The sequence below is a fragment of the Cimex lectularius genome, unplaced genomic scaffold (assembly GCF_000648675.2).
Source record: "Cimex lectularius strain Harlan isolate CLEC.00 unplaced genomic scaffold, Clec_2.1 scaffold98, whole genome shotgun sequence".
NCBI classification, from domain to species: Eukaryota; Metazoa; Arthropoda; class Insecta; order Hemiptera; family Cimicidae; genus Cimex; species Cimex lectularius.
The window spans coordinates 35,817-59,589 of record NW_019392897.1 but is presented as its reverse complement, the minus strand read 5'-3'; the positions used below and the strand labels follow the sequence as shown (position 1 = coordinate 59,589).

The 23,773-nt window shown below is 34.2% G+C and overlaps 1 protein-coding gene across 2 annotated transcripts in view; it reads left to right on the top strand.

The window, feature by feature from the left end:
- Positions 1 to 6,100, top strand: part of LOC106664243 (thiamine transporter 1-like) — a 39,571-nt gene extending 33,471 nt beyond the window's left edge. Inside the window, exons 2-11 of one of the 2 annotated variants that reach the window (XM_014389771.2) lie at positions 1,603 to 1,739; positions 1,804 to 1,974; positions 2,837 to 3,047; positions 3,120 to 3,247; positions 3,440 to 3,568; positions 4,419 to 4,527; positions 4,582 to 4,774; positions 4,966 to 5,101; positions 5,161 to 5,240; positions 5,325 to 6,100. In XM_014389771.2, coding sequence (XP_014245257.1) covers positions 1,614 to 1,739; positions 1,804 to 1,974; positions 2,837 to 3,047; positions 3,120 to 3,247; positions 3,440 to 3,568; positions 4,419 to 4,527; positions 4,582 to 4,774; positions 4,966 to 5,101; positions 5,161 to 5,240; positions 5,325 to 5,388 — 1,347 coding nt within the window. In that variant the 5' untranslated portion in view covers positions 1,603 to 1,613 and the 3' untranslated portion in view covers positions 5,389 to 6,100. Of the gene's footprint in view, positions 1 to 1,602; positions 1,740 to 1,803; positions 1,975 to 2,836; positions 3,048 to 3,119; positions 3,248 to 3,439; positions 3,569 to 4,418; positions 4,528 to 4,581; positions 4,775 to 4,965; positions 5,102 to 5,160; positions 5,241 to 5,302 lie in introns of those variants that run through there. The other variant, XM_014389772.2, reaches the window with a different exon arrangement.
- The last annotated feature ends 17,673 nt before the right edge of the window (positions 6,101 to 23,773 follow it).

Below are 23,773 nucleotides of genomic sequence, written 5' to 3'. Positions count from 1 at the left end.
ATTCAAAGTGTTTAAAAGAATAGTTGATAACAGACAGTTTTGAGAATGCTGGACCATCACTCGATCAAGCAATGTCATTTAGATTTGTTTGAGTTAATAAACAATAATGAAATGTTTTTCAACTGGGCAGGAGAACTCAGAAATTATGTATTTCTTGCTTATTGGGCATGAATGTATTTCGGGCCTAAGAGTTAAAAGTAGTTGAGAAATATGAAAATTTGGTTGATTCATTTAAAAATAATCTTATCAGTCTAGATGTAGAGCTGTCTTGAACAGTCGGCATAATAACTGTTATCTTTTTTTATGCAATTTGACTGAGCCACATTTCAATATTATTATTCACATTAACAGATTAAGATTCCTTGTACAGCTTTGGTTAGCTAACATAAAGATATGCAGTATTTTTGGCAGAAAATTTTTTTTATTTCAGTTTGTATACAATGTGTCCTTTACTTCTCTTTTTAATACCAGTCCTGTTTTGACTTCATTCGGATCAAAATATTTATTGAAATATTTCTTCATTCAGACTTAGAAAACGTTATATGCTTACTAGACCTACATTCTGCTGACTAAAAAAACAAAATAAATGACATTTTTATGTTCTCTATTGAAAGTTTTAAATTAATGAGTCTCCTCTTGTAGGTGGCTACAACGGTTTAGGCTTTGACACGGAGCTCATCTCTATAAGATAAAGGTCCTTGTTTCAAATGCAGCAGCCCTGCATTCGAACCCGACATACAAATGGGCTTTTTTTCAAAAACATTGCAACCCCTAGGGTTGATATGACCTCTGCTGTTGCAAACCCTTGTGAAAAAAAGGTCAAATAGACTTACCCTGGGATACAAAGAAAACCCAGGAAAAGGATTTGCAGCAATGACAGTCACTGTCCTATTACTCCTTGAGGGTCGAATCGACAGACTTAACTAAAGAACTAGGAAAGGACAATGAGTCAGAAAGCTGCAGTGCTTGGGGCACAAACACACCCACTTCCTAGTCACCTCTCATCCTCTTCATCATCATTATCATCAAATTAATTGGCTAAAACAGCTGAGCCTTTCTACGACTATGTATGAAAAGAGAGAAGACATCTTATATCTAATTATTTCTATAGGAATCTAATAATTATTTCTCTAGATATCTAATAATTATTTCTATAGATATCTAATAATTATTTCTATATATATCTGACAATTATTTCTATAGAAATCTAATAATTATTTCTATAGAAAGTTTCTTATTAAAGAGTCTCCTCTTGTATGGATATCGGTGGCCATACCCGCACCGTTTTAGGCGTTGACATGGCGCTCATTACTGTAAGGTGTAAAAGACCTGGTTTCTAGATAAAACATCTAATAATAGAAATAATTATTTCTTGTAACAAGATTAATTTGAAGACGGAGAAAATGCAGTTTTTTGCTGCTTACACAATTTTGAAGAAAATCATCATAATATACATGTGTCGTACGTCTGTGGGAAAGGGTAACTAAAGGAAATGGCATCCACTTTACCAGGCTTCGAAAATAAGGCTTGCATGACTCATGCATAGAGCTAATGAGATGAAACAGATTTTTTCCAATGTTAACATGCTTTTTGCTATTGTAGATCATATAAAAATGGAACCATGGATGAAGATATCTCTAATTCTAAGTGTTTATGGAGTCATCAAGGAATTTCGACCCTCAGAGCCATTTGTGACAAAGTATTTAAACAACCCTCCTATGAACTTTACTATCGACCAGGTGACTTATTATATTCATGGTTTTAAATTAAATTTAATATTAATTTTTTTCCTTCTGATCCTAGATTAATGTAGATATATACCCAGTGTCCATTTATTCAAGTATGATACTTCTTGTCGTGATGTTTTTAATAACTGACATGCTACGGTACAAGCCGATTATTATAATAAATAGCCTGGCGAGTGTAACGGTTTATATCATGTTGATTGTTTGCAGATCTCTATTTGAAGTTCAGGTAATAAACAATAATTAATATATAATGATTTTTTTTGTAACGTAAGATTGGCATTTCCCATCGAAGAAGCGTTGATAATACAAAAAAAAAAAAAAAAAGCCATGAGCCCTGTAATTCAACAGTCTTCCAATCTTCCATTTCTCGGGTTGGAGAAAGGAAGACCAGGACTGGAAAACGAATACAAACAGGGACGACGAGTGTAAGCTTGCACCCTCAAAGAGGAAACAAGCCGGACCTTGATCATCAAAGTGTGAGGTGGCAGTGATGCTCTGTATACCCCAACAGCTCCATCATCACATGCCTAGGAAAGAGGAACATGAAAAAGTAAACAACATTAAAAAAAAAAATAAGAGAAGGGGACTTTGGTAGCTGAGACAATGCTTGGATTGCCATACATCTCATCAGAAAGTAGTCTGCATTTAAGCCCAAAGGACAATTGTCCTTCACAAGAAGTGGAAAAAATTCAGTGTCTTGCCTAACCCTACTTATATCCCTGCCAAATAACAAAGATGGCGAAATGATAAAACACCAATAAGGATAAGTAAAGAAGGATGAACAGAAATAACGAAACGACTGTTTTGAATTGTTCATAATAAATTAATGACAATATGTATTTATGTATAGTTGTTGGTTTTGGTACAATCATATTAAAATAAGTGTTTTATTTTTTATTATTTATAGGGCCTTTTGTTAAGGTGTTTCAGCATAGAAACAACCTAAAATTGCCTAGAAATAACAAAAATTAAACAATCCATAAAAAGAAAAAAAGAGAACTAGATGAATTAGAAATGTAAATGTTTTATTTTTAAGCTTAGATACAAAAGTAGTTATGTATCTATTTCTATTTAAGTGTGATTTTTAGGTACTGGAAGTTTTTTATGGTTTTATTATTGCATGTGATGTAGCGTACTACACATACATTTATGCCACAGTTAGCGTAAGCCATTATCAAGAAGTATCAGGCTACACAAGAGCGGCTTACCTTGTTGGCAGGTGTATTTCTGGTATTACATCACAAATTCTAGTTTTCATCGGATTTTCTTATTATTTTTTAAACATATTCACACTTGGAGGTAAATGAAAAACAATAACAAATAAAATTGTTTTCTCCCTTGCTGAAATTAATTATGAAAAAACACTTTCAGGCATGTGCTTATCGTTGATATGGGCACTGATACTACCGCCAGTACCAAGATCTATTTATTTTCATAGGGAACGTGATAATGGAAAAAGTGACAATGGCGATGATACTAATGTGTTGGAACAAACAGAGGTGCTTGCTTTTTTATACTTAATTAGTTCATGCATTTAATTATTGTCTATCGCGTTTTTTATCAGCTTACGAGAAACTGACAATTTTAAGAAAATTTAGATTTACAATTGATAAAAATCTTTTTTCCATGGATCCATTGCTAAACTATTCATATATTCGGTTTATTTATATTTTGTCTGTTGTTCAATGTAGGTAGATTGTGTAACATTTTTAAAACGAGGACTTTCACGATTATGGAAGGATTTTATTAGTGCATACTCAAATCTTTATGTTGTGAAATGGGCATTTTGGTGGGCTGTAGGGACATGTGCATATTATCAGGTGATTAATTTATTATTAATTAATTGCATATATGAATGTACTGACAAATATTATATGTAATTCTTAGATATATATTTATTCTATATACATATCATAATCATACAAGTTAGCGTTATTGGAATGAAATTCGTGTTTTTAAAAAAACTTCATTCACAATAATGGGTAGAGATTGCAAGTAGCAACCCAAAAATGGAACTTAAATTAACCTATTCTCAGTTACAGTCTAAGTGCAAATGCTACTAGATTAATACTACTAAATCCATTGCAGTTCGTGGCCCGATTGACCAATTAACTTTTTTCAATTAATTAATCTTTATGAAAGATATTGGTCGAGATAAAAAAGTCAGGGGCATGAGCGGGATTCGAACCCACGATCTTTGGCTAAACACACCGCTGCTCTCTACTATAGCTCAAGTGGTAGAGCAGCGGCGTATTTAGCCGAATATCGTGTGTTCGAATCCCGCTTAAGGCACTGACTTTTTCATCTCAACCAACACCTTTCTGAAAAGATTAATTAATTGAAAAAATTGATACTACTGCGATGTTCTTTTGATTTGCGATTTGAGCTTAACCACTATGGCGGCAACATCCCTGATTATTTCCTGGCAGTTCAGCTAGTTCTGGCTTGCCAACTTACATGCATATTGGTACTTACTGATATCCATGTATTAATAGGTTAAAAGGAGTTAGTCTCTTTACTTCAATTTTGTACTATTGTTAAAATTTTTGTCTAAGAATTACATATAATATAGTGTAAGGTATATCGTAAAAGATCTAATTTTTATTAATTTTTTCTAAAATTATTTTTTGAAGTTTAATAAAACTAATTTTATTATTATACAATTTTCAGATACTTACTTACATACAACCACTTTGGGAGCAGGTAATATTAGAGAATCATATCACGGGGTACTTGACTCAGCTTAACGGCATCGTTGAAGCTATTTACACCATTCTCAGTGAGTCCTTTAACCTGAATGTCTTGAATTTTGTAATTAAACTTTTTCTTTCAGGTGCTGTGGTAGCTTTCTACTGTGGTAAACTCAAAATCAATTGGTCCCGATACGGGGAAGTGCTCCTCACAGTATGTTCGTTTATATTTGCTGGGATATTGTTTGCGTTATCAGAGCTCGACAACATTTGGCTGTCTCATGCGGCTTACGTTCTTTATACTATTCTATTTAATGGCATGATAACAATAGCAGCGTAAGGATTAAAGAAAATCTTTCTTGAGATAAAGCAATTATTTTGAAATGAAAAAGCTGTGTTACAGATAGGACATATTTTTTTCATTTCAAATGTACAATTTACATTAATAAAATATATGACAAATCAATAAAAATAGTCGTTAAAAATTGATTTGAATATCAAATATTTAAACACATTTTTCTTTTTAGTTCTGAGGTAGCAAAGTGCATCAACTTGGACAGCCACGGATTGGTTTTTGGCATTAATATGTTTGTTGCACTTGTAATGCAAAGCTTACTTACATACTTCATTGTGGACTACCTAAATTTAGACCCAAGGCAACAAGTAATGTTAAATTATAAACATTCGTTTTGAAATATACTGATTTTTTCCCCCCATTTCAGTTTGTCAGTTATGGAATCTACTATTGCGTTGCAGGAATCATATTTGGTACTACAAGTTTGTACAGCCTTTGTAAGAAAAGGTAACAATAAATTTTATTTTTAAGACAGCCGACAGTATAGATCGTTTTGTGTAACGTTGTAGATAATTAACTTATTTATGTTAGTTCATCTAATCATGCGTTCCATCCTGGAGACATTCCACAAAATTTGAAATCAGTATTGGAGTGAAATGTGCCATTGTACAATATTAATATTGACTACACGAGTCATTTTACTAATGATTTCTAGTCACCCCCAAGTTAGGTTAAAGTTTATTTATAAATGATCTTAAATCCATTTGTTCATGAATAAATGTGTAGTATAAGTTAAAACTATTGTGTTCAAAATTTATGTCTGTTGTATAAGCGACCTAGAAAGTTATGATTAATTAAAAACAACTAATTTATTGTAAAATTAGTTTGACAGACCATTGTGGTATGGATAGATAAAGCAATACAAGCAGTAACATCCAAAGTTAGTAAATTTTATTGTCTCTGATTACTTTAAAAATCCATAACAGTTTAACAAAAAATATCATTCTTGATATTTCTGTACTCTTGAGTTGCAGGAATTCTTTTGATAGATGCACATATTTTAATAGTTTAATAAGAATATTGTATTACATTTATTGCTGCCACATGCACATTTTTTTTCAATTAGAAAGAAAAGTACTTATAGTGGATTTAACTTAATGTGTATTAATCTGTTAGCTCTTGAAATATTCTACAAAATGTTGTAGATTATATTTGTTCAATCCTTATTTTACTTCACTTGCATTTTAAAAAACAATCATTGCCATGTTTTAGTACTTAACATCTAACACGTAGGATTAAAAAAATATTCAAATTATAAGTTTCTTTATAAAAAAACGATAATTATTAAAGAATTGGTTTTCTTTGTATGTGTTCTTTGTGTTACAACCTTTGTGTAATTCCCCCCCTCCGATAATCTCATTTAGATAAGAAAACTGATCTCAGAATTGGAGCTATCCGTCCATTTAATAATTACCAGAAATATTGTATCCCGTGGAACATATTGGTTTATATGTTTTGTAATTTAATCCTAAATTTTAATATTTATTTATTTTAAAGGTACAAATAGGGCTTTAAGCCCCCTTACGTATTTTATAAAAATAGTATAATAGTAACAAAGCAATAATAATAATAAAACCTACAATAAAATATACAAAACAATAATGACAATAATATATTCTTTAAAATATTAATTATTAATTGAATGATGAACTCACATTATGAAAAAAAAAAATAGATAGAGAAAAAAGCTAAAAGGAAACTGGAAAAAGAAAAGGAAGAGGAAAGAAAAGGAGATGATTCAGGTCTTTCAAAACTGAAACACCATGGACTTGAAACAAGACAGCATGGAAGCAGAATGTACTTTCCAGTCTCGACCCTGCAATTCTGAAGGCTTGCTCCCACACCACATAGCCTGCCTAACTCTGCCATGACTGGCCAAAAGTTGCGTAAGTCTGTCAGGTAAGTGGTTAGTACTTTTCTAATATATTTCAGATGCTGGCTCAGAGTATAGCTGTAAAGCGGTGTGAATGAGCTCTCAATATATAAGATGTAGTCTGGGGTGCTAATTGGCGACAGTTTGAGAAGCTTCTTAATAAAGTATTTCCATTTAATTTTAGTTTAATGAATAAACTCAATAGATTTTGAAGCAACAATTAATTAAGGTTTTTAGTTGAGATGAAAAAAGTTAATGGCACGAGAGGGATTTGAACCCACTCTCACTCATAAGGTGGGGGTTGAGATGGGGAGTTGATGTCCGAGTGGATCGAGGTCACGATAGCTCAGGTGGTAGAGTAGCGGTGTATCTAGCCGAAGGTTGTGGGTTCGAATCCCTCTCGTGCCATTAACTTTTGTCATCTCAACTAAAAACCTTAATTAATTGTCATGTATTAATTAGTCAAGCGGACCACGAAAGTAGTGAATTAAAGATTTTGAAGCTTTAATTTTCTGAGTTCCGTCAGACATAGTTATTTTTCAACAAGTTCCACAAAATGTTACTACATTACTATTCACTTTGAAAATATTAAATACAAATAAAACAAAATAGTTCTCAAGAAAATTAATATTTGGACACATGGGAGACATCCCAACCTCCAGACTTAACCACACGATCTGGCCCTCCAACACTAAGGATACAATAAAAAATGACTAAAAGAAGGTAGCAGCGCCAATTTTTCTCACTGAAGATGGCGCAATGCTGAAAGCGTTTGAATAATTCAAACAAAAAATGCGCGAGTGAAGACAGACCCAGTAGTGGCCATGTGCCGGTTCAACACGAGTTCACAGTCTCGCAGACCAAAACCCATCATCTACAATAGTTGTGTATACCTAGCTTGTGTTTGAGTGAATGTATTTATTAGCGGGAATGTGTGATATGATAGGGTTGATGGTGGAATATTGAGGACCCCCATCGACACTCAATTTGGTTAGTTGTAAAATATGTGTAAAGTGTGTGTTTTTTAGTGACCTGTTGTTTCATAATTTGTTGAAGTCATGAATTGCGGTGAAGAAGGTTGTTTAAAAAACACCTTTTTCATTCTTTTGCCGATGTTTCAACCTTTATTCGGGTCATCTTCAGGGCGTAAAGTGTGGTGCTTGTAGTGTCATATTGGTTTTGTGGGTTCACAACACTCACACAAAAATGAAAAAGGTGTTTTTGAACTACCTTCTTGACCCTGCTCCTCAAGACTTCAACAAAATATGTGTAAAGGTTGTGTTGAGAGTGAATGTATTTATTAGTGTGCACGTGTGATGTGAGAGGGTAGATGGTGGAATATAGTTCCCCATTGACCCTCAATTTAGTTAGTTGTAAATTATATATAAAGGTTGTGGTGAGAGTGAATAAATTTATTTGTATGAATGTTTGATTTGAGAAGGTCAATAGTGGAATAATGAGTACAGTATCAACCATTAATAGGTTAGTTGTAAAATATACGTAAAGGTTGTGTTGAGAGAGAATGTTCATGTGTCATGAATGCGTGACGTGTGAGGGTTGATGGCAAAATATTGAGCACCCCATTGACCCTCAATTTGGTTAGTTTTATAATACGTATAATATGCAAGTTTCAACAGTTCATTGAAGACAATCGTATTAGTTCCGTGATATGGGACATGAAGTGTCAGGAGTATAGTGATAAAATTAAAAGAAGCAAAGCTTGGAGGGAAGTAGCACAACGGTATTTGAGAGAAAGCGCCCGTTTCCCAATTTTATAATAATGGATAAACCCACATTTTTCTTTACTGGGGTTCCTCCTTTTTTGCTTCTCTTTTTGCAGAAGTGCAAGCACAAGATCAAGAAGTGCTCCTGCTTCCGTGGATTCTAACACCGTAGTGACCTCCTGTTGGGAAGAGAGGTTGATTCCACAAGTGGCCTGGTGTGAAAACAGAAAAGAAATGTCTTCAAATGAAAGTAAACTAATTAAGAGTCAACTGGGCAACATAATTGTATCGACCAAACAGCCTCATCTGAAAGAGGCCTTATTCTCCATACTTGTCTCCAACAGATTTTCACCTGTTTAGGAATTTAGACAACTTCATCAAAGGAAATTTTTTTTCAAATGTTGATCAAGTCCAAAAAGCATTTTCAGAATTTGTTTCATTTCAGAGTTAAGAATTCTTCAGTTCCGGCATAAAAAAGTTGGTTCATGCGTTGGGAAAAATGTGTAAAAAATTAAGGTAAATACTTCGACTAAAATGATTTTGTATTTATATAGCTCAAAACAGCTACAGGTGTTCCACAGGGTTCGATCCTTGGACCTTCCTTATTCAAATACACTCTTCTTAAACACCATGCCTAAAATAAAAAACTCCCATCTTGCATTTTACGCTGATGACATGGCCCACTATTGCTCATCATGGAGACTATGCACCATCGTAAAAAGATTAAATCTTGAGCTTGCAAAAATTAGCTGTTTTTGTGTTAGATGGAAGCTCAATATAAATACTAAGACCGAAGCAATTCTCTTTACTAGGCGCAGACCATTGCTCACACATAGGATCTTATTGGGGAGAGTTTTAGTAAATTAGGTGGAAAAAGTTGTTTATCTGGGACTGTCATTACCCAGGAAACTCAATTTTGGTAAGTACGTCCAAGGGCTAGTCGTTAAAGGACGATATGCCATTAAGACATTATTTCCACTTTTATCTAGAGAATCGCTTCTCAGCATGGGGAACAAAACTCTAATTTTTAAAGCCATCATCAGACCCATGTTGTTGTACGCCTGCCCTACATGGAGCTACACTTGTGATACAAATATCAATAAACTTCAAGTCATACAAAACTAATTCCTAAGACTCGCCACATCATCTCGGGAATACACAAAGCTTACCCAAATCCATACGCAAACTGGCATAAAATGGATTCACGACATCATAGTCGTGAGCACGAAACAATTTTTTGCACTTCTCTCTCACAGTTTCGAGGAAACATAGGAGTATAATGTAAAGACAATGATAAACCTTGTAACTTCTACCTATGAAAAATATCTGACTCCTTAATGATACAAGCAAGCGCCTGTGTGTTATACCTGTGATAATAATATTGTATCTTGCCATTGTTTTAGAGCTATGCCATATTTATTTAAATTCATTTATTTATGCCTGGTAATTAGTGACCGTATGTCAATGATTATTCAGAAATCGTGAGATTGTGGTCTGGTGAGATGTAGGTTTCAGAAAAACATTTTCTTTATCATGCCAACGTTTCGATCTTTATTGAGATCATCTTCAGGGCCTGGGATTTACAAACATTGTTTAAATTTAACAAAAACATGTAGGATGTGGAAAAAAGTGAATTTATACAACGCAAATAATTAAATATATGTATATTTTTTTATATTCAATCAAAGTATTTCTACTCAATCAAAGTGTTTGTTTCTGTCGTGTCGAGAGTGACAGTGAGGTTTTGCTGTTTTATGTTTATACACTGGCACTCTTAACACGACACACAAGAATGGCACAATTACGCAGAAAACAAACACTTCGAGTGAGTAGAAACATTTTGATAGAATATAAAAAAAATATATTTATTTGCATTGTATAAATTCACTTTTTTCTACATCCTACATGTTTTTGTTAAATTTAAACAATGTTTTGTAAATCCCAGGCCCTGAAGATGATCTCAATAAAGATTGAAACGTTGGCACGATAAAGAAAATGTTTTTCTGAAACCTACATCACACCAGGCCGCATCTCACGATTTCTGAATAATTTATTTATTTAGTTGTTTTTATTTTTTATTATTTTATTGCTGTTTATATGTTATTGTTGTTTATGTTTTACATTTGATGGTATTGTTATTTTTATGTACTGTACTTGTTCTTTGTAGATGTTTTGGTTTATTGTTGACATCTATTACTATTTATTATTATAGAACACTAAAAATGGGTTTAATTGCCAAATATGAGTCAACTTAGATGATTAGTGGTTTTTTTTTTAATTTTCCCCCACTAAGTGAATCCTATGTTTCTACAATATATATATCCTAAGTATTTAAAATTATGGATGATTGCTTTAAGCCGGGTTAGGATGTACAGAGCCCTTGCTACTTTCCCCCTAAATTATAAATTTATGTAGTACCTATGTCTTATGTAATTTGTCAAAAAATATATTACTTACTACTTACTATGATTTTGTATTTATGTAGTAATTTTACTAAAAACATTGGAAAAAGATATTTCATGTGAAATAATCCAATATAATTAATATAATTATGAATGATGTGTGAATGTGTAAGTGGTGGCACCTATGGACGATGGTGCCAGGCATTTGGCAGCGTTGCACTACGCGCCATGCGCACTCTTCGAAAAACAACTTTCCCTAACGGAAACATAGTCGCCTCCAGCTCCAGTCTGCCTTCGCCCTCCGCGCCATCGGCTCCTCCGTCACGGCCCAGTCCGCCTTTTCCACGTCTTCGCTGTACTTTAAGTAAATAACGGGGAAAAAAGTGTTTCGCCCAGGAAAATGACGATCTCCGGCCAGCGCCGTGCACGGCGATTTCTGCCTCTGCGGCTTCTGTGAAAAAATTTTTTGTTGTGAAATTTGGTCGAGATGTCACCCGGGTGCCTCGACCTTCTTCCGCGGCTCGCCCTGTAGTTTTTTCACATATTCCGTGATGTACAGTTGTCAAGTGCCGACCATGGAAGAAAAGGAGAGGTACACATCCTCTCGCCGGTCGGACTCCAAGTGCAATCTGTTCTTCGTGTCTTTTTGCCTTTTTGGAATAACGATATCTCCATCACCGGTTGTCACAGGTAAATACTCAAAAAACACTACTATCTTCCATGTTACTACAAATCATTTATATATGTAAAAAAAGAATTTGTAATTCTTCTTCTCTTCCTGATTTCCCCTGGGCGGAGATTTTAACGGTCGTCCTGCGGAAACAAAATTTCGCCTTTTTTTCTCAGCACAAACTAGTTGTGTTTATGTTTATCGTTTTTTATTTTTTGTCGATCGACGGGCAATTTAATTATTTTATTTTCTTATTTTTCGATTACTTGTGTGGCCGATGGTCTCACTCTGAAGATGGCGAAATGGAAACACGTCTGACAGAGTACACCAGCGAGAATGGGCGGACCGTGTTGATCAGATGATCGATCAATTAGAATTTGAAGAATTTTTATGTTTGTACGATTTTTAAACGGCGAAAATTCACACGACATTAATCAATAACAATTAAATATCGATTTTATTAAAACCTCGGTTTTTTAACACAACACTTTTCTGCAGATGTCTTCAGAGATCATCTAGCCGCTAGCTAATAAACATGTCACAAACAGAAAAGTCAAACAAGATTCTATAAAACAGAGTAAAATTACGATTTGACTCGCGAGTACCGTTGGGTTCTGCCCAGGAACTCTATCCACGAAAAGTGCGTTTCTTCTTAAAATGGACGTTATTTATGTCGTTTTACTGACCGTTGTCTCTTTCACGCAAATTGGTTTCAATTGATTTTTGTATATTGATCAGACATCTCTGGAATGGGCGTTTTGTCGTCCTGGTTTCCATCAATGCACAATTGTCGACCGTTTTGTGAATTTTGCACACGCCCACTACAAAGTCCGGTGGTTTTAACGGATTCCTCCGGCAGTCTTGTTAATCATTCGACATAAAAACAATTAACTTGTTATTGTTATTGTTTTCTCTTTGTTACCGGTATTCCCAGTGGTTTACCTTGGTTTATATTAAATTATATTGTGTGGTGATTAGTGACCGTTAATCGATAATTATTCAGAAATCGTGAGATGCGGTCTGGTGTGATGTAGGTTTCAGAAAAACATTTTCTGAATTAAGTCAATTAATTATACTTTTTATCTAAGGTCTTGGTTCGGATGAAAAAGTTAGTGTCACAAGCAGGATTCGAACCCACGATCTGCTAAATACACTGCTGCTCTAACCACTTGAGCTATTGTGCATTTAAATCCCGCTCATGATACNTAAACAATGTTTGTAAATCCCAGGCCCTGAAGATGATCTCAATAAAGATCGAAACGTTGGCACGATAAAGAAAATGTTTTTCTGAAACCTACATCACACTAGACCGCATCTAAATATTTCTGAATAATTAAATTATATTGTTAAACGTGAATATTTTTTTTAAGAGTCGCTTTTTTGTGTTGAATTTGCAACATGGCTACATTTTTTCTCACCCTGCATCCTTCTTATACATCATTTGTAACTTATGGCTGAGTTAAATCTTATTTTGAGCATTGAAACTAGATTTCTGGCAAAAAATTAGTATTTACATTAACAAAAGACATAGGTATTGACAATTTCTTACCAAATAATCACACAAGCACATTTTGGGTTTATAATTTAAATGTAGGTTTAAGATTAATTCCATTATATTTAGTGGTCTATTGACCAAATTACTTTTTTCAATTACTTAATCTTTTTATGTAAGGTTTTGGTTTAAATGAAAAAGTTAGTGTCACGAGCGGGATTCGAACTCCAGACCTTCGGCTAAATACGCCGCTGCTCTACCACTTGGTCACGATAACTCAAGTGGTAAAGCAGCGGCGTATTTAGCCGAAGGTCGTGGATTCGAATCCCGCTCGTGACACTAATTTTTTCTTCTCAAACGAGACCTTACATAAAAAGAATGAGTATTTAAGATTAATGTAAAGTTTGAAGGTTGTTAATTTAAAAACTAGCCAAATAAACCATTATTATTACATTGGCTTTTTCAAAATCTGGTAACATTATTGTAAAATAATTTTTATTTCTTTTTAGCACTACCGGCATATGTTAATTTAGCATATGTGTAATAGTTTAAAAAACTGGCCACCATATTTTTCACGAAAACTTCAGTTTTAATAAAGTTCTTACTGTGAAATCTTCAATTAAATAAATAAAACATTTAAATACCATCTGTCTTATTATTTTTTATCATGTTTTATTATATCACCTTTATTATCTTTCATATCAGGTCAATTTGACTCTATAGATATTGTATTTTTTTAAGAGGCAAAAAATAGAACTTGTTAGCTCAATTAATTATTATTATTGCATTTACGACAAATCGGATTTTTTAATTACCAATCGTACTTCATAATTTTTAAAGAAACAATACAAAGTTGTATCATGCAACCTTTTTCCCTTTATTCTCTCCATTATACAATTGTATTTATTTAATTTTTTTAAAGATATTTATTTTAAATAAAGTTGTCTATTGTTTAATAATAGTATTTAAAAGAGGGTTTCGATATTTAATAAAGAATTGATTCAACAGGCACAGATCCTTGATACAATATCTCAGGGCCATAAATATTTTAATGTATATAGACATTTGTACCTTTGTATGGGATTTGTTTTATTTATTGGAACGAATGTATTTATTTGCGTGAATGAAAGGTCTTATCCCGATGGATATCGAGTATTCTGGTTTAGTGTGAATGATTTGTGGTGTGTATATAATTTAATATCGGGAATGGCAGGGTTTATCCTGACACCCCGAGGAATGTCGCGTACTCTGGGATAAATAAAATGAATGTGAATGAAATTATTAGCGTGGATGGCTCGGTTTATTCCCAATAACCCGAGGGATATTGAGTAATTGAAGAGAGGGCTGGCGGTGACCAATGCAACTCTAAAAAATAGATTCACACACATTGATATTATTTTTAAAATAAAAAACTATAAGAACAGTTTATATAATTATCGTATAAACAAATACGCGAGAGATGTTTTGATTGAAATTTTGTTATATCAACAAAGTATGAGCCAATATTGTTTTTGCAAAGTTAGCAAGTCTCTAGTTTCAGCGTGGGTTCCCACAATTCCAAGCCAGGTGTACGAAGTTTCCTTTAATCGCCTTCAATTACTTTTTCCTACCCGCTTCCTTCTACCTGCATTTCTTTTTGAACGGACTTTCGTACAGGCACAAGAAGGATTTAAAGTGAAAAATATTCCATGAAAAACCTATAACGGGAACTGCTATAATAAAATTGATCTGATTGTTTAATTAGGTCGTCGCTTTAAAATGTCTGAACTCATCGGACCACGTGCAATATCAATTGAAGGCCATGAGTTAAAAACTTTCCAAACAAATTGAGAGCAATCTGCAAGCTTATTGCACTAATCAAAACTTAAAATTGTAGGAATTTTTATTACTAGGTACTGTCGGCTTTTTAAAGAGCTGTCATCCTGAAACAATAATTTTGTGATAAATATCTATAAATCCGTAGAAGTGTTTTACAAAAGCTATTCTTCGTTTTGAAGGCGTGGAGTAGTTTACAATGCGTTAGTTTTTATCTGACTCAGCTGTACAGAAAACGTTATGCAAGTCGGCAAAAATAAAATACATTAAATAAACAGCATCCCTCTCTAGCATCTATAAAAGATTGAACTCACTTGGTGATTCAAAAATAGAAACGACCTGTGACTTCGACCTTTTTTCGCTCTCAATTTTGACCGGGTGTGGGAGAGATTGGATGATACGGGCGGGCCGAAAGCCCAAGGCCGGTTATTTATTTACCAGAATTATAATTTTATCGTAGAAAAGAACAATACGATCCCATCCAGAACGCATTCAAATAATGCATATACGAATGCCCAAATCAAAAAGTCAATTCTAACGTAAAAAAAAGAACAAAAATATAAAGTGCGATGCCTCAGTTAACATGCGTTCTGGATTAACGTGAAAAACCTCAATCAGATGACAAAGTGGGACAGAAACAAGCAACGAGAACAGGCGGACCAGAATGGTCAACATTTACCATTAATGTGTAATGATTATTCGGAGATCGTGAGATGCAATCTGGTGTGACGTAGGTTATAGAAAAACATTTTCCCTATCGTGCCAACGTTTATAAACATTGTTTAAATATAAATCCCAGGCCCTGAAGATGATCTCAATAAAGATCGAAACGTTGGCACGATAAAGAAAACGTTTTTCTAAAACCTATAAAGGAGAATCAGGCGAACCAATACCCATTTTTTCCCATTGTCGTCTCCTTTCACCTCAAAGAAGCCAACTCCTCATATAAAAAGTCTTTCTATCCCGACTTCCTTCCCCACCCCTTCAAAATCAACAAATACAAACATCAATATCTGACTGGCACTTTCAACACGACACACAATAATAACACATCTACACAGAAATCTAACTAAACAATTTCTTTCATCGTATACACAGGACAACACGACAGGCAAGAATGGCACAATTACACAGAAGACAAACACTTTGAGCCCTGAAGATGATCTCAATAAAGATCGAAACGTTGGCACTATAAAGAAAACGTTTTACTAAAACCTATAAAGGAGAATCAGGCCGAACCAATACCCATTTTTTCCCATTGTCGTCTCCTTTTACCTCAAAGAAGCCAACTCCTCATATAAAAAATCTTTCTATCCCGACTTCCTTCCCCACCCCTTCAAAATCAACAAATACAAACATCAATGTCTGACTGACACTTTCAACACATAAAGAAAATGTTTTTCTGAAACCTACATCACACCAGACCGCATCTCACGATTTCTGAATAATTATATCAATCAATAAATCCCAGGCCCTGAAGATGATCTGAATAAAGATCGAAACGTTGACACGACAAAGAAAATGTTTTTCTAAAACCTACATCATACCAGACCGCATCTTAAGAACTCCAAAGTATTCATTAATTAACGGTCACCAAACACCACACACATTTACCATTAAACGATCGGATGTAAAACAATTTTGATACATTGAATTTCTGTTGCAGTTGAAAATCAAATTTTATTGTATCCTCTATGTTTTATTTGGTTATTGTAAAAACGAATTATCTCATTTAGTTGATTTTTTTATTTTTATTTATGATTATGTTATAGAAGATTTTATGTTTAATGTTTTGGCATTAAATCAGAGAACTTTAAAAGCTTGTATTACGTAATGAGATACAATATTTATCAACTTTAAAAGCTTGTATTAGGTAATGAGATACAATATTTATCATTTGCATATATCCTGAGGGGAGTCAGCAACCATTGTTTCTCTCCCAGCTTTACGAATAGAGTTATTTAAGAACCATTCTTAAGGAGGTCCCGGGGCCATCTCTGCTTCCTTGGTCCTACTGGGCTGTAGAGGTGGGTAATATTGGACACGGATCGGTCTAATGTGTTAGTTTTCCATGGAATGTGGAAAATTTGGTGGGGATTAATGTATTTACAAAGGGTATTTTGAGGTCGTTGGGAAGGGTGGTATTGGAGACATACGTAGTAGTGAGCGTTGATTATAATTCTGAGGACTTTGGAATGGAAGGACTGAATTAGTTAGATATCGGTAGGTTTAGCGATGCCCCACCGTTCGAGTCCGTTAGGTCAAATCGGTTTTTTAGAGTGTCAGTTTGTTATTTGTCAACATTTAGATTTCCAACCAAATAGTTTATAGAGATATCCGAAGCGTCTGTTCAGTTCCTGTCATTTTATTTGTATATGTCGGTTCCAGGTTAAGCGAGTGGCTAGAAAGGTACACAGTCAGTTTTAGGTATAGGAATGATGTTGAGGAGGATTGTGTGATATACTTTTGAGGGTAAATGTAACATGGGTGCATTTGTTTTCATTAATTTTTATTTTCTCCATTCGCCTATTCGTTGGACGTGTGCATGGAGCTCCTCCGAGGCGATTGCAGAATCGGGATCAGAAGTGTCGTCTGCAAAGGATGTAAGTAGGGTAGAGGGTGAGGTTGGGATGTCTGAGGCATAGATGAGGTACAGAGTGGTCCGAGCACACTGCCTTGTGGTACTCCCGTTCCAACAGTGCTGTAGTCGGAGTAGTATAACCCTTGGCGAACTCGTCTTGTGTAGGAGCAAAATATTAGATATAAGTCATTTAAATGGCAAAAGGGAAAATTCGAACGGTTGTAGGTTGAGGTGGAGAGTTGGTGTCCGAGAGGATCGAAGTCACGATAGCTCAAGTGGTAGAGCAGCGGTGTATTTAGCCGAAGGTCGTGGGTTCGAATCCCGCTCGTGATACTGACTTCTTTACATTAATCTTAAACTTACCTTTAAATTTTAAACCCAAAATGTGCTTGAGTGATTATTTGGTAATAAATTATCAATACCTATGTGTCTTTTGATAATGTATACACGTAATTTTTTTTCTAAAATCTAGTTTCAAGTGCACAAAATATTATTTAACTCAGCCATAAGTTACAAATGATGTATAAGAAGGATGCAGGGTGAGAAAAAATGTAGCCACGTTGCAAATTCAATACAAAGAAGTAACTCTTAAAAAAATATTACGCCGAAGGTCGTGGGTTCGAATCCCGCTCGTGACACTGAAATTTTTATCTCAACCAAAACCTTACATAAAAAGAATAATGAATTGAAATTAGATATTAGATAGATAGATTCTGCCATACGCAGTATGGAAAATAATGCAAAGAATTGGAATTGAACTTAAGACGGTTTTGGTACAAGCCGAGAGCCCGATGTCGGGATCGTCCGCCAATTCTCGCTAGTATTGGTCAATATTTCACAACCAATTAAACAAACAAAAAACATGCAACATAATCTTTTAATGCAACTGTAAGAACTTGTTTTTTTTAAAATTACATGAGATTTGACCGCTTTTGATTATGATCATCATTTTGATTTATGTGTAGAGATTAGTGACCGTTAATCGATAGTTATTCAGATATCGTGAGGTGCGGTCGGGTGTGACAGGAAGTTCTGGATTTCTGGAGGAATGGTAGTTTTGGTTAGGTTTAAGAACCATTTGTTTGTGTTAGAAGGTGTTTGTTTGTTAAGTTATTTAATTTTTTGATGTGTTTATTTGACACCCGACCGCATCTCACGATATCTGAATAACCATTTTGATTTATGATGAGGGTTTTAAGATCGTGAGGTACATATTTATCCTGATGTACGGTTTTTTTATATATAGTTTTTTGTTATACATATATATTGTTTTGTAACTTTTGCAGTACTGGAATTGATATTGATTCTTGAAAGTTAATGGTATCCAAGGTAATTTTTCCCCTCTTATCACTTTTCGTTAAGACAAATAAAATAGTTTATTTAAAAAATATTAATTGAATTTATTATTTATTTTGAAAATTTATTTTATTAAGGGTTAAAATATTCAAATTTTTTTTTTTTTCAATTCAAATTTAGGATTTTAAAATTAAGTAAATGCGTGTCGAGGTATTTTCAGGCTCTAACCGTTTTAACTAAAGGCATTACAATGTAATTTTAGCGCTAATGTGCTGTAAGTAGATGGTTAGCACCATGAATTTGTGTTGTATGACTAACGATTAGATAAATACGATAAAAATGATGCCTACGGATCTTCTTACAACCGAACACATTATGTTGAGAATTTAGACTTCTAATCCTTAAAATGTGGAAAATGGTCTCCGTGGCCGTTTAAATTTGTGTTTGTCTTTTTAACTCTGCTCCCGTAAATCAACTCGGAACGTTTGTTTGCTTTGGAGGAAGACTTTGACTTGAAGTTTACGCCACCCGTTCGTCGATTGGGATCCTATTTTACAACGCGCCCCGCAATCCACGTGTAGAAAAATTTAAAAGGACCCTCCTTTGAGCTACAACACGAACGGGAAACGGTTTTACTCTGTGTTATTCTGATCATATGGGATAGAGAAGAATTTGAAAGCATTACTTTACCTGTGATTAAGCATTACCTGATCTGTGATTTATGGTGATCCTGCGTATGTCTGAACTCTTGGTATATTGCATTTCTATATAGGTTTGTTGATGCAATTAAGCATAGAGCCTTCTTCTATACTATTATTAATTTTTTCGTGTAGAAGTTGACAAGTACAGCGAGACTAGGCGGACCAGAATGATGACGGATACTCAAACTGGTGTAGTCATCAGTTATATCCGGACACCTTGTGCATATCACGCGAGATGGAGCTTTTATCTATGTTATTTTTTATATTAACATCAAGCTTTTGATTGATCGTGAGAGGTTAACCCTGTGCATAAAATTTATTTGTTAAAATTTTTTGAGAAATTATTCTCATTTATAAAAAGGGTCATGATGGAGGGAGTACAGTGCAGACAGCATATCCAGTTTGTAAATAGAGCCGACCGTTTCAATTATTGATTCTCTTTATGCTTAAAATGGATAAAATGCCACGTGATCATAGTCCTGTATAAACATAAAAACACCGATAACCAATAATAAAAAAATATACATCCAAATTAATTTTACTTATTTAAGGTTATCTTTAAAGTTAATAATTTCATATTAAAAAATTGTAATAATATAATAAACAATCCATTATATTTCGTGATTAATTAATTGTAAGAAGTTATTTGCTCAATAAGTTAGTGTCACGACCGGGTTCGAACCAAAGATCTTCGGCTCAATACGCCGCTGCTCTACCACTGGAGCTATCGTGACTTCGAGAGCGGCGTTTTTAGCCGACGGTCGTGGGTTCGAATCCCGCTCGTGACACTGACTTTTCATTTCAACCAATACCTTACATAAAGATTAATTAATTATAGCAATGTATAATTTAAAAAGTACAGAACTTAAGTGCATGATTATGGCACAAGATACTGAAACGGAGTAACACAAATAAATACCATTAATTAGCCTAATGTTTCTAGTTTATTCATTTATTTTATGTTCTGATGGATCTTACATAAATCGAGTGCATCTAGATTTATAAAATATGCCTGATTCACTTTTTCCTAGGTATTTTAATAGCCGAACTTAACCGTAATAAACCGTTTTTTTAATAGTAGTTAACTCTAGTAGCAAGTAGACCATCTTTATCGATTGGCTACGTTAGTATTTACGTCGTCCAATTTAATTACGATATAATAAATTATAAATGTTTACAACTGAACATATTTGTTAAAAAATAAGTCGTAAGAAAACTATATTAGGACATCTTAAATTTTATTTATTTTTAAAGTTATTTTTAGATTGTGCTGAAAGCATGCTGAACATATCCGAAGTTCAGCACAAGTTTTGAATGGAACTTCAAATGCATTTCTGACATTTATTTTTCCACTTAATATCCTACAAACCGTTGTTATTGACTTGTATCGAATTCTTAAAAACAGTACTCTGTATTTTAATAATAATTTGTTTTATGAGTGCAGGGCGTTTTTACAATGCTATATTTCAGAGTATATTGTAATTTGACATAACAGGGAAATAGTTCTGACAGTTAAATCTGATTTGTAGATCCTTTAAAGGCCATCATCCAATTATCTAATTATAGTTTTTAAAATTATAAAAGTCATTAAATAATTAACATCCCCTATGGCCCAGGACGTATTTACATTAGAAAATCGACAATAAAACATCATCAGGGAGCTCGTAGAATTTTTTTCTTCCCCTTTATAAAATCGTATCAGGAATGAAGTCATGAAGAGCTAGGCGGAGTTTCGGCACAAATTGAGGCCGGTTTTTCTAATGGAACGAGGATTTCGACCTCTGCAGAATTCTCGTTTGTCCGGTCGCACTACCGCACTAACTTTTTCATTTCAACCAATTCCTTACATAAAGATTAATTAATTGAAATGACATTATATATATTTTCTTCCTAACCAGTACAGTCTTATAACAATATTTACAATTAACAAATATAAATAATTTTCAGTGTAACCAAATCAATAAAATTAATTATAATCCTGAGTACAAGCATTTCATTTTTGAATATATTAAATAGGATCCAAATATATTCAAATTATGCACATTATAGTTTTCATCAAAGACTTTTGTAAGTAAATCATTGAACCAAATTTCTCGTAATTCGTAATCTATGAAACTGGGTGTAAAAACTGTGTCCCTGATACTTACAACTGTAAGTAGGGGGATGGAGATTTATCTTGCCGAGAAGTTGTGGACAGAAGTAATGGCCGTTTGTTACCTTCTACAAGAAACAACCCCTTCAACAGAGAGCCATGCTGAAGGGAGAACATTTTGCCCAGTTTTAATTATCATACTCGTTATCCCATTGAAAACCTTGCAAATTAAGTATTTAATAAATTTCATCTGAACACCTTCAATTATTTTAATCTTACATTGAATGCTCCAGGGATTCCAAACCAAAAATAGATATTTTAACACGATAGCATTCCGGAAATCTTATGTAATCCTCTAATGGACCCCAAGCTTATATTACTCTTGGCTACAGAAAACACAGTCACAACTCCCAAATTACCAATCTCAGACTGCACTCAATTGCGGTCCCAGTAAAGGAGTAGGAGTGGTAGGAATGTTTCCTACTATAAAGGATATAACCTTACATTTGTCAACATTAAGAGAAAGATCATCCCTCAGACCTCAAGAGGCAACGTATTCAAATCCTCTTGCATACGCTCATTTCCCTCAACATTATTGACAACGGCGAACACTTTCTGATAAATCATTTTATTTTCTTGCTGCTGTTTGTTGCTTTTTAAAGAAAACGCAAGCTTAAGCAACATTTATCAGTTAAGTGATGATTTTTGTTGACATATGTCTGACTCTCTTTGGTAAACTTTAACAGCAAAGGCGTATCCTGCGTGTCCGATGATTCGGTTGGTTTATCATGTAATGTTGAGCATCCTGGAAGGAAAATAGCCGACATGGCATTTTCTTCAACGTGACACTTCTTCCACTCTTCTCTTTCCTCTAATGAGAATTCCTCCTGGGCTCTGAGAGCAGTAATTTTCACTCGTAGTAAGCTTGTAAACAGCCGTTATTGCTGGTGCCGCCTCTTAGGCTTTTCCACCCCCCGGTGTAATTTACAATTAGTTAACTAAGTGTACTTAAATTTATGGTACATGTAGGTAGAGAGACGGATTTTATCACCCGGTGCGGATCCTTTACGAGAAAATTGAATAAACCCCCGGTCGTCTAATCTCTCCGTTGATTCATGGAGGAGGAAAAGACGACCCAGAATGTTAAGTTTTTTGTTAGGTTTTAGCTAGGGTTTTTTTTAGAAAAATGTAATTCCCGATTAACACTTAAGGGGGCGTCAGTGGCAGCAACGGTTTAGGCGATGATACGGCGCTCACCACACACACATAAAGGTAAAGGTCCCGGGTTCGAATCCAGCGGCCCTGCATTCGAACCCGACATACTTACAAATGGGTAAATGGCAAAAAAAAAAAAAAAAAAAAAAAAAGAGACAACAAACAACAGAAACTATATCTACGACCGAAACGACCTCAGTAATGTAATAACAATTTTAATACAACATAAGGAAGCAATATAATTAAAAAATTTGCTCATAGATACAGCTTTCAAGTTAAAGGCATTCAGCAACTAGTTACTGTAGATACGTTCTGAATTAAAATCGGCGTCCTGTGATGAAAATATTAGTGTTATTTGTCGAAAATACATATTTTTTATAAGGCCAGCTTCATAAATAAATCATATTCGATGAATTACTTTATTGAAGTGGTAGTTGGCTTTGTTATCAAACTCTTCGCATGGGTCATCAAATGCACATGTGTACTCGGGTTATCTACGTCAAATATTCTCTATCGGGTTATCTCATGTCGGAAAAAGTTATATCTGTGCATGATCGAATGTCTTTTAACATTATATTAACTGAGAATTTTCCCCTGTTGAATTGTGCTTACTTCAGAAGAAAATCGCGCCAGGTCAATTTTTGTAACTTTTTAGGATAAACCGAGTTAAACTAGGATTTCTATGAAACTCGTTAAAGGAGAGTGGCTGAGACTTTTTACCAGACCACTGTCACCTGAAACCACTAATCCAAAGGAAAATAAAAAAATTCCCCCCATGGGCCCAGGTGCCCATTCAGTGAAGCCTCAGTCAGGTCCTATTTCGAATGCATATTATGCGGTTGTTGTTTGGCTTTCAACCGGGCTGCATACCATCCTTGCTACTCATATTTTATAACTAGTCAAGAATTATAATGATAAAAGTGATTATTCGGAAATCGTGAGATGCGGTCTGGTGTGACGTAGGTTTTAGAAAAATATTTTTTTATCCTGCCAACGTTTCTATCTTTATTGAGATCATCTTCAGGGACTGGGATTTATAAACATGGTTTAAATTTTACAAATATATGTAGGATGTGAAAAAATGAATTTATACTACAAGGCTAGAAATTTTAGATAAAA